The sequence below is a fragment of the Parus major genome, chromosome 1, assembly GCF_001522545.3.
Source record: "Parus major isolate Abel chromosome 1, Parus_major1.1, whole genome shotgun sequence".
NCBI lineage: Eukaryota > Metazoa > Chordata > Aves > Passeriformes > Paridae > Parus > Parus major.
In genome coordinates, this window is record NC_031768.1 from 71,054,333 (window position 1) to 71,069,885 (window position 15,553).

Below are 15,553 nucleotides of genomic sequence, written 5' to 3' on the forward strand. Positions count from 1 at the left end.
CAGTGCATGTGCCGATAAAATGGAGACTGTGGTCATTATTGCACCTTATAAAAGTCTTTGGAAGTGGATTTGGAATTTCAAATAGAAAGGAAATGCTCTTGTATTGTGCAGAGGTGGTTACCTCTGAATTTTAGTCTGGCTCTGCACAAACTTCTGGTGTAGTTCTAAATACAGCATCATAGAATGTTAAGGGGTTGGAAGGGACCTTAAAGATCATCCATTTCCAACCCTCCCTGCTGAGGGCAGGGACACCTTCCACTAGACGAGGCTGCTCAGAGCCCTATCCAACCTGGCCTTGAACACTTCCAGGGTTGGGGCATCCACAGCTTCTCTGGGTAACCTGTTTCAGTGCCTCACCATCCTCACATGAAGAAATTTCTTCCTACTATCTAACCTGAATTTCCTCTCGGTTTGTGCCCATTACTCTGTGTCCTACCACTGCAGTTCCTGACAAGAAGTCCCTCTTCAGCTTCCCTGTAGCCCGTTTCAGACACTGGAAGGTTGCTACAAGGTTTCCACACAACCTTCTCTTCTGCAGGCTCAGCAGCTCCAACTTTCTCAGCCCATCTTTGTAGGGCAGGTGCTCCAGTCTCCTATCAACTACATGGCCTCCTCTGGACTTACTCCAACAGTTCCATGTCCTTCTTACACCAGACAACCAGACCTGTACACCAGGTCAGTAGCCAGTACTCCAGGTTGGGTCTTAGAGGAGCAGCAGTAGAGGTAGAAATCTCCCCCTTCGACCTTTTGATGCAGCCCAGGATGCAGTTGTTCTTTCTGGGCTATAAGTGCACATTGTTGGCTGATGTTGAATTTTCCATCAACCATCACCCCTAACTCCTTCTCTGCAGTGCTGCTCTTAATCACTTCTAACCTGTTGGTGTGCCTGGGATCTTGGTGTAGTTAAACAGTGAAGGCTGTAGTTCTTCATGAGCTCTTTGTCCTCAGCTAAGGTTTGTACTGGTGAAACCAGAGAGAGGGAGATCCATGAAATGTGTGGAGCCTTGGAATTCCAGCTTTCCTTTATACATCTAGATAATATGAAGTGGTTTAGGTGTTAGTAAATAAACGTCACTAGAAATACCAAAGCAAGATGTACTACTGCTTAATCTTATTGTCTGCTATTTGGTCTACTTCAGATACTACAGCTGTTAAACAAGTTTTGCCCATTTCTGGAGATCAGATGGACCTAAGTACTCTTAATGGATCCAGTTCAAATATTTTTGTAATTTCTGATCCACCTGAAATCTTTTTGTTTTCTAGCATTGGATATTTCATTTTGTTCTAAGAATTACAGCACCAGCTTGGGTCTTCTTTATTTATGTATCAACCTGTTTTCACAGAAGTTGGAACTTGAGAAAAGTTGGTCTTAGCTGCCAAAGATTCAGGAACTTTTGGGGTTTACAGTGCCATGTTATATATCTCTTTTCCTTAAGATGACCTCTTTAACTGTTGATTGTTAGCTCTTGGGCAGTGAAACAGAGCTTGGCTATAGTTTCTAAATAGATAGCACATTACATAAGAATGTAAGAATTGCTGTGTTGATTGATTGGTTAGTGTCCTTTTGGTGTCCTCTTTCCAAAACTTGACAGTACATATGCTGAAGCAATAGGCATAAATTTAATACTTAAAGCATGGAGTAAAATGATCCATTGTATTCTCAGATAAATCTTTTTTCCTTTAGTTGGTATTTCCCCTGGCAAGATAGTATTGATTCTCAGTATTCCCTGCAGCACCACAGTAATCTGCAGTATATTTATGTAATATTTAGCAAGATTCTTGTATCCCCAAAAAGGGGAAGTAGCATAAATGTAGATTAACTGTATGGTGGCTATTGCAAAGTGGCATGTTATTCAAATCCCCAGGTTGTTAAATAGAGTCAAAACATACCACTTCTCGAGAGTTCTGTGCTGTTATAAAACAACATTAAGTGTTACATTGTTAAATGCAGTTTTGGACAGTGTTGCCACCAATTGTAAGAAAAGTTCTAGTAAGTCTGCTCTGTCAATTGCTGCCATGAAAGATGCATTCTGGAATATCCACCTCCTTGGAGCAGCAAGTGAAGAAGCTCTGGAACCTACCTAATTTCAAATTGGAACTCAGTGTTTTTAGTTTATCATGGGATGTGGTGCCTGCTGCAGTATGAGGGACACAGCACAGTGACCTAGGAAGCCTCCTTTCAGTCATGTCCAGTTTCTCCCATTTCATTTTCCAGCAATCATCTATTGTTATTTTTATCTGCCTTGAGATATTAGTTTACCCGGTGTTTGTGGAGGCTTCAGAGACAGCATCTTGTGGCATGTTGGCTTCTGCACAGTTTCTTTTTTCAGTGCTGTTACAGTATTGTTAAATGTTATTTACTTGGATGGAGCTAGTTTTAACTGCAGCTTTTCTTAAATGAATGTTTCAACTAATTAAGGAAGTTGATCAGTACTAAAAAGTACAGCCCTCTCCTTTACAAAATTTCCTTCAGAAGTCTGACTTTTAGTACATTGTGAGTACCCAAAGTCTCCAGTTAAGAAGCTGAATGTTGCTGGGGTTTAATACACCTTGGCATGGACATATGAAGTCAGGATGTAATTATAAATTCTATCATTTTATTTCCAGAGATACTACTCTTGTTTACTTTGGGATTTTTCTGTTCCTGGCAGCTATATTCCAATAGACTTTGGCTGAATGTCCTCAAATCTAGAAGTTCTTTAACAGAACACAAGAATTCTGTGCAGTTGTCTCCCATCTACAGAAAGGTGTCTATCATGTTGTTAAGAGCTGTCATAGAACTGCTTATCCCTTATTCTTCAATGTATGGATTACAGTAGATGAATGAAGAGATACTTGAGCTTTAGTTCATGTTTTGGGTTTAGTGCCTGTACTTGCTCGGAAGCAAGCTGGCGAATTTTCAAGTGATTGTAGAATAGGGAGTTTAAAATGCAGGTTATGTAGACCTAGCGGTTTCCACTCTACTAATACACATCATTGCTGTTCCATTGGAATTTTTGATCCCAAGGCAGTTGTATGAACAGGCTGAAGCTTTTGTCTGATCTGAATGTTTTTGTGTTCCTTGGCCATGCAGTTAGAGAGCTCTTCATATCTCTGTTTTGAAAATGTCTTTTAAACCTCGAGCCAGGATGAAACACCTGTCTGGGAGGTTCTGTGAACCAGATAGTCCTGCAGACTTTTAAGATTTGAGCTCAGTCCAACCCAGATTGGTAGCATCTGTTGTGAAAGTGCATGAAAGCCACACAGAAAACTCAGTTGGTTTTGAGGAATAGTTCAAGCTGGCATTGTTGCTGGAAAAGTATCCTGCCTTATCACCTCTCATGAGCATGATGCTGAACAGGGAACCACCTGGCTAAAAATGTGGTGGGATTTTTTTTTTTAAGGAGGTTTTGGCCCCTGGTTTGATTCGTTGCACAGCTACAGAAATGATTCTATCTGTACAAAGGAGTGACAATGTAGATTTCTTCAGCTGCTTTCCATAGGCCTTGTGTTTGTTAGCAGACTGGAATTACCCTGAGTTTACTGCAGCAGTCTGTTCTTATCTGAAAAATGAAGAATATCCTGTCTATTACTTGGGATATAGGGCAAAATTCAGCATAACTGAAACGGCTGTATTTAAGAGAGCTGCATTTTACTTTTATCAGAGTTTTATCATCTACTGCTTTTAGGTGAAAGCCGACCTAGCTTTGAAATCCCTGATGTTTAGAAATTATTTCTAGGATGCTATGTGTTTTCTTGACAGTTCTTTCTATCAATTTTGGGCAAAACCAAGAACATTGGAAGATCCCCTGAATTCTGTAATAATTGCACTAAACATATTTGCATTGATGTTGAACTTTTTAACAATTAATCTTTCATCATTTCAGTTTTCCTGAATGAATTCTGTAATCAGTTGGCAGTGTAACATCTTGACAGCATTGATATCAGAAGAGGAAAAGAGACCAGGAATGACCATTTTTGTGAAGGGGAGCTGATATTCTGGTTTCTTGCCCCAATGGTTTTTAAGTTTCCAGTTTTGCAGTGATGGTTTACAGCACCCTGGATGGCAGCTGATGTGGTGGAAAGGTGTAACTCCTGGGCCACATCTGTGTGGCAGCACAGGTGTTTGCAGTGCCAGTTAGGCTGGAAGTGATCAGCTTGCATATCATAAGCTGCATAACTATAGCAGCACAATGTACTGGGAGCTGCAGAATCCACATGGGTGGTCATGAGCCTTGGAACTGGCATGGCTCTGGAATTGGCCAGGTTTAAAATTAGCTTGGGTGTTCCTGCACTTCCTACTCCTGTTCCTGCAATCTGAGTCCAGTGTCTCGAACACAATGTATTGTTTCATTCTCATGACTGTTAAGAATACTTGTGTTTAATAATATTTAAGCACATGCCGGTTGCTGGATGTATTTGCTGAGAGTGTGAAGTATGGAAAGGTCTGTAAAGGGTTTCTCCATAGGGGGCAGCAAGCCTCTGCACCAGTTTTAGGCAGTTGCTCCTTAGACTCTTCACATGTGCTTGGCTCACTGGCTAGAAAGCCAGAGGAGGTCTTAAGAATCCAGATAAAATCAGTATTTAATGTAACACTAGAGGGCAGGTACCTTTATAATGCAGTTTTTTATTTTTAAAATGCAAGTCTGAGACTGGCACAAAGTACAGAAATATTTCAAAGAACAAAAGTGAAGTGATTAAAACAACTTTTAAGAAAGATATTCAGACCTTAACACTCGGAGTTTTCCCTCCATTTCTGAGATGTTTTTCACTTCTGTCCACAAACTTATGAATGGGGTTCTAGTAGAATAAAGCTCAGCTTTGCTTTTTGAGTTCCAAACTTACTGTTTTGTGGAAGAACAAGCCTTGCCTCTCATGGAAAAAAGACTGTGGGATTCATTCTCAGATACTGGAATTTGTTGAAGTACTGAAGTAAAATATTATAATCCCTCATGACTACCTTAGGATATGAAACATTTTGATATTCATCTTCACCTATCAGTCTCTGCCTGGGACAGAGGCTGTGAGTGAGAGGAAAACTGCACATTTGTTGGTTTTTTATTTTTGTTGTTTTCATATGTTCCTCCAAGAAGCACATAAAACCTCAAACTTTCTTTTCTAAATTAGTTTTAAAATGAAAAAATTATAACTTTGAAAAACTACTCTTATTTTTCCTGCTCCTGAACCAAAACCAAGCACAGAGCTAATGTCTACATGCATAAATTGAGTCAGAGATAAAAGAAAATATCTTTTAACATTATGGTCTTCTCATCTTCCTCTCTAAGCAGTAATATGGACCTTATCATACATTAAGGCATCTAATTATGTTCTATGATTTTTAACAGAGTTCAGTTCACATCACTGAATAATATGATTCATGCAGAAGATTCAAGTCTCTGAAGGAATCAGTGTCCCAAATCTTGCAAAATGGGTGAAACATTGACATGCTTCTGGTAGCTGTTTGTTAGCCTGAATTTCTGTTTCATTCAAAGTGAACTTTATAAAAAAGTTAATAATTCCTCAGTAGACCTGGGAATGTTAGAAGTGTTTGTATTATTACCAGAAGTGGTTTACAATTGTTTTTCATTCTGGAAGCAAAAAAAAAAACCAAACTCTTCAGGATGTCATCAAAGACTAATCAATGCTTACTATTTATCTGTATTATAAGTCTAAATCATAAGCTTGAGTGCTTAGAAAAAAAAGTATTTTGCACATTCTGTACTTCTTGATTCTTTGTGAGTCTTAACAAATAAGTTAATTTTAGATGATGAGGATTGTATTTGTCCTATGTACACCCATGTACAAAGTAATTTTGTGCCATTTTTTTCAGGTTTGGCATAACTAGACTGCTGTTACTAAGACCAAACTGTAGCACGATGTAAGCTGGAGTATTTTGTGATGGCAGTAAACATCTCCACAGCCAGTTTCTGCTAATGCTTGCATGCATGTAGTACATGCTGGAAAATGGTTGCAAGATCCCCACAATAGGTGGAGTCATAATTTGTAAAGTTCAGTGAACAGATATTTTACCCACAAATCTCCTATTGTCAGATGTGTCATCAGTCCGTTAGCAGGAGACTAAAATAACTATAACTATAATAACTATATAAAATAAGACTAAAAATAACAGGATAAGGCTGCGAAATAGTGAGTCTTGTTAAAACAGTGACAGCAAACTAGTGCTTCTTCTATTCTATGTAAAAAATATTTTGTAGCTGGTCCCCTCTGTAGACTCAACCTAGCAAAGAGTAAATTTTTCACAGATTGTTAATGTGTTTATAGTTGTCTTCTAATAATATGTCCAAACCAGTAGCTTATTGGAAAGTCACAGCAAAGGACATTCTTGTCAGTAAGCGATTTTAAAATACCATTTTGACTAAAGCATTTTAAATTGAAAGGAAAAAAAGCATAGCTTAATTTGCCAGATAAAATTAGTTTTAATTTAGGATATTACTTCTGATAAAGGATGCTTGCATGTGATAATTTCATGCATTTTTTTTGGTTTTTTTAGTCAGTAGAACCAAAGCATATTTGATCAATTAAATTACTTCAATTAAAATTACTTCAGATGGAAGTAAAGTAGAAAATGTGACTTTTAGATTTTCCCCATCTGAAATAATGCAGATCTGGTATAGTTCAACATACATTAATAATCTTGAAAATTGTGAAACTGCTATTGTTTTGCACTAGTGTGAAAAACCCTGTTTGTTCTTATGCAGTATAATGTGCTGACAGCAGTCCTGGACAAATACCACCAGTGAAGGTCCTCTTGGTGCTGTACTGTGAAAAAAGTCCTTGTTTTTGTTTTTTTTTGGAATGGAGTTTTGCACTGTTGTCAGGAATTTTGTTTTGTGGCAGAACTCAGAAGACAAGTTTATTTACAAATAACAAATTCTGCATCTTGCTTTGTGACACAATTTTTCATATTAAGCTACTTGCTTTAAATATTGTTCCCTTAAACAAAACCTATCAAAAGTTGAGGTATCTACTGTTTTGACTGATACCACTGTAAAATCTGTTTCATTCTAGACATCGAAATAGTTTCTTATCCACATTTTATGGTACTAGATTACTTACACTACAAAAGGTAATGCTGTTCATTGCCAGTAAGTAAATTATGTGCAGCTGAACGTGCTGTTACTTACTCTGGCGGTTGGGTTAGAAAGGGATCAAAGAGGATAATGTAGGGTTTAAGAAAGACAAATAAAACATTAGTAAAACTGCTTTAACTTAGCAACTACTACTTGAAATGGGTGATGTCACAAAGGGACACTTCAAAAACATTTTGATTTTTGATAAAAATTATTGTGCGATCAGACTGACAAAGAAATGAACCTGTTTGTTTAAATGTTTTTGCTCGTGTCTCTGTTTTTTCAGTGCATTTGCAGAATTTTGTAAATTAAGTTATAACAAAATACATGGTGAGAGCTGAAATGAGTCCAGCAAAATTGTGCCTTTACAGTGTGCACATTTTTAATGAGCGTCTCTTACATGTTGAATATGAAGATGCCTTGTGCTGACTTGTGCTTTTGTTCTTCTCAGTGTGATTAGAAAATGTAGATTAATGCAGGGCTAATATATCTGCATTCTGTGACACATATCTGGCTATTTAGAAAAATAGGATATAGATTTCAATGAGCTATATTTAGCTATGGTAAGGCCTTTTTAAAAGCTGCCAGGAAAATTTTTTAGAAAATGATTTCCTATTTTGTATAAATTTTAACACCTGTTAATTGCGGTTGCTTTTTTCCCTTCTCGCTGTGTCACATTAGACACCCTGGTTATCAAAGTGATCATATCGCTATGGTATGTCTCATAATTATGATCAAACTGTTATCTAACATTCCTGGAGCATTCTTTTTTTCAATACTTAATACCTTTTATTCCTTGGCCTCATGCATGAATTATGCTGTGTATGTGAAGAGGCTTAAAGTTTGTTTCCATTACATTCTTTCTGAATGGATCCTGTTGTATCTAGGATTTTTTTAAAGCCAAGTAGGAATGTTATTGTTGACCTTGACACCAGATAACTGGGCAGACATTATATAGCTATGTTTGAATCCTCACAAAATGTGATGCTAAAGCCAACAGAATCCTGGCGCGAGACCCTCCTGGACAGCAGAGTTATGGAGCTTTTCTTTACAGTAAGTTTCTTTCTTCAACTTTCATAGTCCAGACCACAGGGAAAGCAGCTCCTTCCTGTTCTAAAACTGTATTGTCGGACTCTTCCTTTTGCATCAGGTAGGACTGATTCTGTTCACTTCAGCTTGCTTATCAAAGCAGAGAGAACTATTGTCTTTTTCCTAGGGTACTGAATTGTATTTTGCCTTTTAATTGCTTTAAATTGATGATCACTGGCAATAGAAAAAGGTTTATAGTTATCTCAACTTTTATATGTTAATACTTCTGGACATGTATTCATCAGACAAAAGCAAGCACAATGAGCAGTAGTAGAGTAGTGAATCTTTCAGATAAGGTGTAATGGCTCTCAAAAGATCAAGCAAGTAGTGTGTGTTTGCTGATATTAAAGCATTTGCTCAACAGAACAGCTGAAAATAAGTAATGTAGCTGTAGTTTTCTAGCCACTTTCAGCATACAGAAATCTGCATCTCTTTCCTCAGCACGAAGGGAATCCACAAAAGTTAAAATATATTTAGTTAGAAGAGATAAGGAAGAAGTAGTGTTGGGAGTGTGGAATGTAGTACTCTCTGTAACTTAAAAGCCCCAAAATGTTAAAAATGAATAGAACTTGTTTTGTTTTTACAAACTGCAGTTTGTAATTGTTGCTCATCTAGGACTTTTTGCAGCAGCAATATATATTGGCTTATAAATTCATTTGCTATGCAATTCGACTTAGGTTACGTCTCTTGGGATCTGAGAATTCAATGTTCTCAGGCTTTTTTTTTCATTTTTGCAAAGCAGAGAAATGTGCTCAAAGTTTAGACAAAGTTGATATAAGACAATGTAAATGTAACTCTCCAGTGCTGCTTGACAGTATGTGTTTGGATACATGTCCTTGCTTGACAGGATTTTGGATAAATTTAAATTTTTTTTTTTTTTTTTTTTTTTTTTTTTTACTGCAAGTTTATCCAGCAGTTTTGAAAAGGTGAAAAAAATCACTGGCAGAACTCTCAGCAGCTACACACAATCTGAACAGCTGTCTAGACTATCCAGACAGTTGCTACTGTCAGCTGTGAACCTCCACATGCAAATAACTTTTTGTCTTACATGTTAACCCTTCTTTGTTTAATTGTATGAAGTTGTCAGAGTTGCATATCTGTTTCCTTGATTGGTTTAAAATTACTTATTTGGGATAAGAAAAATATTTTAATAATATGCAGAGTTGTTTTAATACATTTGCATTTTACTCAATAGCAACCAAGGCTCGCCTGTATCTTATTATTTCTGAATGAATGCTAGCCAGGGCAGTATGCTGTCAGTTCTGGTTTTAGATTCCTGATTTGCAGTGGTTGAGGCTTGCAGTAGTAGTTGGCTATTTGAAGTAATGTAAGTAAATGGTAGTAATTTTTATTCATTTATCTGATCTGAGAAATTTTAATAACCTTGCAAAAGTTGGCAGGACTGCTGTGTTAGAGCAAGAGCCTTCATTTCTAATCTGAGCCTCATGTGTGTGACATATATTGGGAGGGATATTTCTGTTGCAGGGTTTGTTTCTCCTGCTAGTTTGATCTTTCAGGGATTAACTGTGTATCTAATTCAACTAGTTATGAGTTGGGTGAACTTGCAGCTATAACACCACAGAAAAATGGTTAGTGTTTTAACTGTACTTTTTGGTATAATATTGCTGGAATAATTTAGCTAAATTTTGCTTCTGGGTGAAAAATCTACTCTATATTCATTTATTAATTCAATAAATCTGTGAAAAAATAGGCACGAGCATTAATTTTTTTTAAAAATCTGTACTTGACCAATTAAAGTAAGAATGTGAACTTATGTTTACTGAAGTAGTAAGATTCAAATCTAGAAAGTCTCAACCACAGAAATAATGACATAACGGTTTGCACAAATGCGGGAAGATTACTGTTGGCCTTGTATAATATAAGGGTGTTGCCAAGGAAGTGATGCATTCATTTTTGTATATGTCTTCAGTGTTTACCTCTGCTAAAGAAGCATCTATATAATCTTGATTGAACTTGTTGACTAACTTTAGCAAGACTCTATAGCCTAGGCATAGTTAGCATAATAGAGATGACTGTCATTATTGCTGTTTTTAGAAGGAGCAAGCATGTCTGACTGGCTGGCATCTGTTTCTCTCTTTAAGACATAACATTCAATAGACAGTTCAATTTTCAACATGTAGGTGAGCCTTAACTAAATGTTCGTTTCAGTGAGTTAATTCAAGGCTTGAGGTTGTGTGAGCTGAGTCACGATCTTGATGTTTGACATGGTTTAGGGAGTTGCAGAAACCCTTGTATTTCAGCCTGAGTGGAAGTTATAGTAAGCTTTTTTTGGTGTGTGCTCATTTGGATTGAGAGCCATGTGACTGTTGTAAGAACACCCTGTTTTCATGTATTATTAACTACCTCGCTTCCTGAAAGGTACATCGAAAAATCAGAGAAGATACAGATATGGCCCAAGATTCATTACAGTGCCTGGCACAGCTGGCATCTTTGCATGGGCCAGTCTTTCCTGATGAAGGTTCACAAGTTGATTACCTGGCACACTTCATTGAGGGATTACTGAACACTATCAATGGGTATGTATGGCTGCTCTCTAAATTTAGATGGCATCTTTTAATCTTTAGTTTGGACTGTAGCATATCTGTGTGGAGAAGTGGTATGGCTTGCTTATTTCTGGATATAATTTGTGCTTACTGTTGGATTGCTTAAATTGAGAAAGAGCAGATTAAAATAGGTGGTGCTTATTATGAAATAGATTTATTGATTGAAAATGTATCAACAAAAGCAATTCCCTTTTAGCAATTTTCTTAATGGCAAAAACCTACTGTTTCTATCTATAGAATTGAAATAGAAGACTCTGAAGCAGTGGGAATTTCCAGTATTATCAGCAATCTGATAACTGTATTTCCTCGCAATATTTTAACGGCCATTCCAAATGAACTTTTCTCTTCATTTGTTAACTGCCTCGCACACCTCACCTGTTCTTTTGGAAGAAGCGCTGCCTTGGAAGAAGTGGTAAGTAGCTGCTCTCAAAAAAGTGGGTAGCCTTTTTCACTTCAATTTGTGATAAGCATAAGGGACATGAGAATTTGGCTATTTTGTTAATAACTGTTGTGAATTCAGTGATTTTGTCCTAGATATTTCTGAAATCACACATGAGAGGAGTTTCTTTTTATTTCACGCAATGTAATGAATATAATTACACGCTGCGTGCATCTTTCAGGCGCTGCTTTGATTTCAAGTGCATCTTAATATTTAAGTGAATGGATTAATTTAAAATATTAAAGTCCTAAAGTATTGCTGACTTGCTGTTGTAGATAATGAACAAGCTGCAGTCCTGAAAGTTTAAAATGACTACATGAACATATGATCAGATTGAAACTTAACTGCTGCCTAGAGTTCTGAGTCAGGAGTTTCTGTTTAAAGTGAGTGTAGCTGTTAAGATCTGTTGTTAACATCATACATGTAGGCTGTTCAGATCATACCTTCTTTGCTGACACAGTTCAAATGGTAATTGTGCGTAGAAATCTAGCACAGGAATCAAGAGGATATTTTTCTTTCAAACTTTGGTTGTAACATTAAAGAGCAGTTAGCATAGCCCTAGTGTTCTGCTCCTAAAAGTTGCATTAAAAATAAAAACTACCACGGACACATAGTTTAAGGAAAGCAATATAAGAATTAAGGTGAAAAATCGTGCACTTCAGCTATTTATGTGCAGTGGCTATAGATTTAAAATGAGACTATCAAGATATTAACTGATATTGCCCCACTATCATCACAGAGGATGATTTTCTTTGTTTTGACAGTTTAGCATAGTGACAGAGTGAGTTTGAAAAAAATTATAGAAGTATTTAGTTACAGAGTTGATGAATCTGTTTCTTTACCAGAGAGCATAGGTGTATTAGTTAACATTCATTGCAGAACATTAGATCATGTCTTCTCTGCAAGGTTAAAATGTATTATATTTGGCCCAGTGTTCACTTAAACTTTTAATTTTTTTATGTCTTAATCAAAAAATTGATGCTCCTGTAGCCTTTATAAGATTCTTCAAAACTATAGGCAGCTATCATTTAATTTCAAAGGAACTAAGAGGATGTTATTTCCTCAGCATCTTGTTACTTGAGAACTGGAATATGCAATCACACTTAATGAAAACAGTGCTCAACATGATGCCATTTGAAACAATCTTTCAGCAAGAGCTTACACTAGCTTGTACCACTATCTGGTGCAATGATACCTTGTGTTATGCCTATCAAAGTTCTACTTTGCATCCCTGAAAACAGTCTTTTGGCTTAGGAATGTCCTGGCCACGGCTAATATGTTCCCCAAGTTTCTTTTAGAACGCATGCAGTGATACTTTCTGAAAGCTTGTGTGCGGTCTGTAGTTAAGAGCCTTCTGACAGATAAAATACCCGGTGTGCTGGGTTCATTAGAATCCTCAGATAATATTCCTGGAGCTTTTCAGAAATGTGAAATACAGCAGAATGCAGGTGTACTCCTTAAGTTTTGCTGGCTGGTTAAACTGCTTTCCGCATATTTCTGCTGCTTCGTATGCCAGCAGACCATGTGAGCATGGTAGAAACCCTATCAGGCACAAGATCTACTTAGCTGAAGACCTGCTATGAAAACTGTCAAAATATAGACATCCTGAATCAAAATCCACAAACCGCTTCAAAGCATCTAATACTGATTTTCAACCATGGGGAAAAACCCACAATCCAAGTATTAGGTTTGAATGCTGTTTCACATTAGCCTGCTGTTTGGGCTTGGGAGATCAGCTGAAGGAAGTTTAAACATTTGCCTGAACCAGCTACACTGGTGGAGGGAGGGCAGTAAGCTTCAGCAGTGCTGAGGGTTAGTTTATAGGGCACGGTGAGCCAGTAATCTCTTCCTTTAATGGTACTGAGATGATGCTCATCCACAGCTTTGCTCTGCCTTGCTCAACACTTAATGGTTATGCAGAAGTAGAATCAAATAGTCCTTCTGAATTGGTGAAGAGTATGAACAGGATGAAAATTCAAATAAAAATTAGATCAAAGGCTTCTTTTTCTCAAAACAAATATTAATATATGGTTTCCGTTTCATGATATTTTTTTAAATATCTTGTGATAGCAGAGATCATTCTGAATTTGGTTCCCTCTGCTGTGCTTCCAACTCTTTGCAGCTTGTTGCTGCTTGACAAATTTTCAAAGTGTTCTTTTTTCAAAGGATCAGCAAACTAGGAAAGAAGGACCAATTTTCTTTTTGTTTCTCATAGAGGAAATTAAGAGGAGCTAAGCATCTTTGCTTTAAATTTACTGAGTTTATCTCGTCTCTCCTGAAGATCTGAGTTTTGATGCATCAGAATGATTCAGCTCCCAGTCTACAGCATGGCACTTTGCCTGTATGACATCTTTGGTAGCCCAGTGGTGGCTAATCTGAAATAAGGATTGAGATGTCTTAGTAAAGTTTCTTTGGAACCAGATTAGTTCAATATGGATAAAATCTTTCTGCTGTTTGGGCATTTATTTTATGGAGGCACTTATTAATCCTAGATTGCTTATGAGAATATCTCTAAGTGTTGAAATAATTTTTCTTCATGGCATGAACTTTTTTATTACCTTTTTGAATACATTAATATATTTGCGTGTATTTTGTTGTTCATAAAAACATGTGTTTATTCGTTTATACTCTCAATTACTAAAAATTATTAAAAGTAATATATGTAAGTTATAGATGTAGATATATTACATACGTGTCAAAATACTTCAGGACTGAATGATGGTCTGTAAATTTGTATGTCCTTTAGCTAGGTTTTAAAAAGACATGTTCTGGTGTTCTTCCTAAATTTATGACTTACGTTACTGTTGAATACAATTTTGCCTCTCTCCTTGTCTTCTTCAGGTTTTGTTTTCACAATTGCATCAGTATGTCCCATATTTTAACTTCTGGAAATATGACAAACTTGCAGTTACAAAAGGATGCTGTGAAGCTATCTTGGAATGCTTCCAATGTGATATCAGTTTTTCCTCTTAATCAGTCATCCAGCCAGTGTTTTCTTTTCCTTGCCTGTTCATCCAACCGTGTTAGTAACTTCACTGGAAGTCAGGAATTCTTGTGTCTGGAGCATGATTAAGGCCTTAATATCTCTTGATTTCATCATTGAACCATTTTACTAACCTCTGCTATCTCAGACTAGCTTCTGTGAGCCATCCTGTTGGTTAAAACTTGAGAAGACAACATCTTAGTAGGCTGTTTATCTGTACAGTCACGCTAAAATTTTTTGAAGTTGGATGTATTTACAAATGTTCAAGTTGTGCATCAAAACAAAGAGTCAGTAGTTACATTAAAAATACTTTTTTTTAAAAATGACCACTTTGCTGTTTGGATTCTTTGCCTACAACTCAGGACTTTATTTTTGAGAGAAGTTATATCCTTTTGCAAGTTATGTACTATATAGAAGCACATGAATAATTAAAAACAAGAAGCATCAGTTGAAATGCACTAAGTAATTATAGCTGCAGGCTTATTCTGTTCTAAGTAATTGGGTTTTGGTTTGTTCTTAGAATAAGAAGTTGTGATACATCATCAAAACTGGCTACTGGCTGGAATAAGGTTTCTTGAACACTTGCAGTCTTGCAGTGATTTCCTGTGGAATCATTGGTTTTTTTCTTTCTATTTTAGAGATAGCAGAATACCTATAAATCTATCTGCAATATCAGATGAAGAGAAATAGCTAAACACATTGACAGGTTTTTAAAGCCTAGCAGGCATGAAAGCTGCAGTGACCTTTTCAATGCATTGCTTCAGTTCATTCTGGTATTTTTTTAGCTATCCTTGGATCCTTTTTCTGTTGGTTTCAACAGTAGAACATCTGTATAATATTGATAAAAATGTTCCTCTGATTTAGTTTAGTAAAAAGATGTTTTGGTTTTTTTTTCTATCTCTTACAGCTTGACAAAGATGACATGGTATATATGGAGGCATATGATAAGTTGCTGGAATCTTGGCTTACTTTGGTCCAAGATGACAAACATTTCCATAAAGGTTTCTTTACCCAACATGCTGTTCAAGTCTTTAATTCCTACATTCAGTGCCATCTAGCTGCTCCTGATGGCACAAGGAATTTGGTAAGCCTTCATTGTAGTAGTTCTGGATGATAACACACAGTAACTAGTCCGTGTCTTTTGGTGTGTGTATATTATGCAGCTAGTACAGAATTGCCGTTTGTGACTTCGGAAATGAAAAAAATTGCTGAACTTGTTATTCAGTTGTGATTTCCCAGTCTATTTCTCTCATTCTGGTCAGGAACTAATGGATTCCAAAGTTGGAAACCACTTTTAAAAAAAAAATGAAAAAATAAACTTGTATCTTAAATCCATGTATATTTTACTCTTTCCAGATACAGTGACAAAACTTTTGACCTTCCATCTGGATTAGAATTCTAGTTAAAA

General features: G+C 36.6%; 1 protein-coding gene across 1 annotated transcript in view; it reads left to right on the forward strand.

The window, feature by feature from the left end:
• XPO4 (exportin 4) overlaps positions 1-15,553 on the forward strand; it is an 80,838-nt gene that overhangs the window by 38,735 nt on the left and 26,550 nt on the right. Inside the window, exons 7-10 of the mRNA XM_015640379.2 lie at positions 8,011-8,123; positions 10,539-10,696; positions 10,961-11,135; positions 15,053-15,229. Coding sequence (XP_015495865.1) covers positions 8,011-8,123; positions 10,539-10,696; positions 10,961-11,135; positions 15,053-15,229 — 623 coding nt within the window. The remainder of the gene's footprint in view (positions 1-8,010; positions 8,124-10,538; positions 10,697-10,960; positions 11,136-15,052; positions 15,230-15,553) is intronic.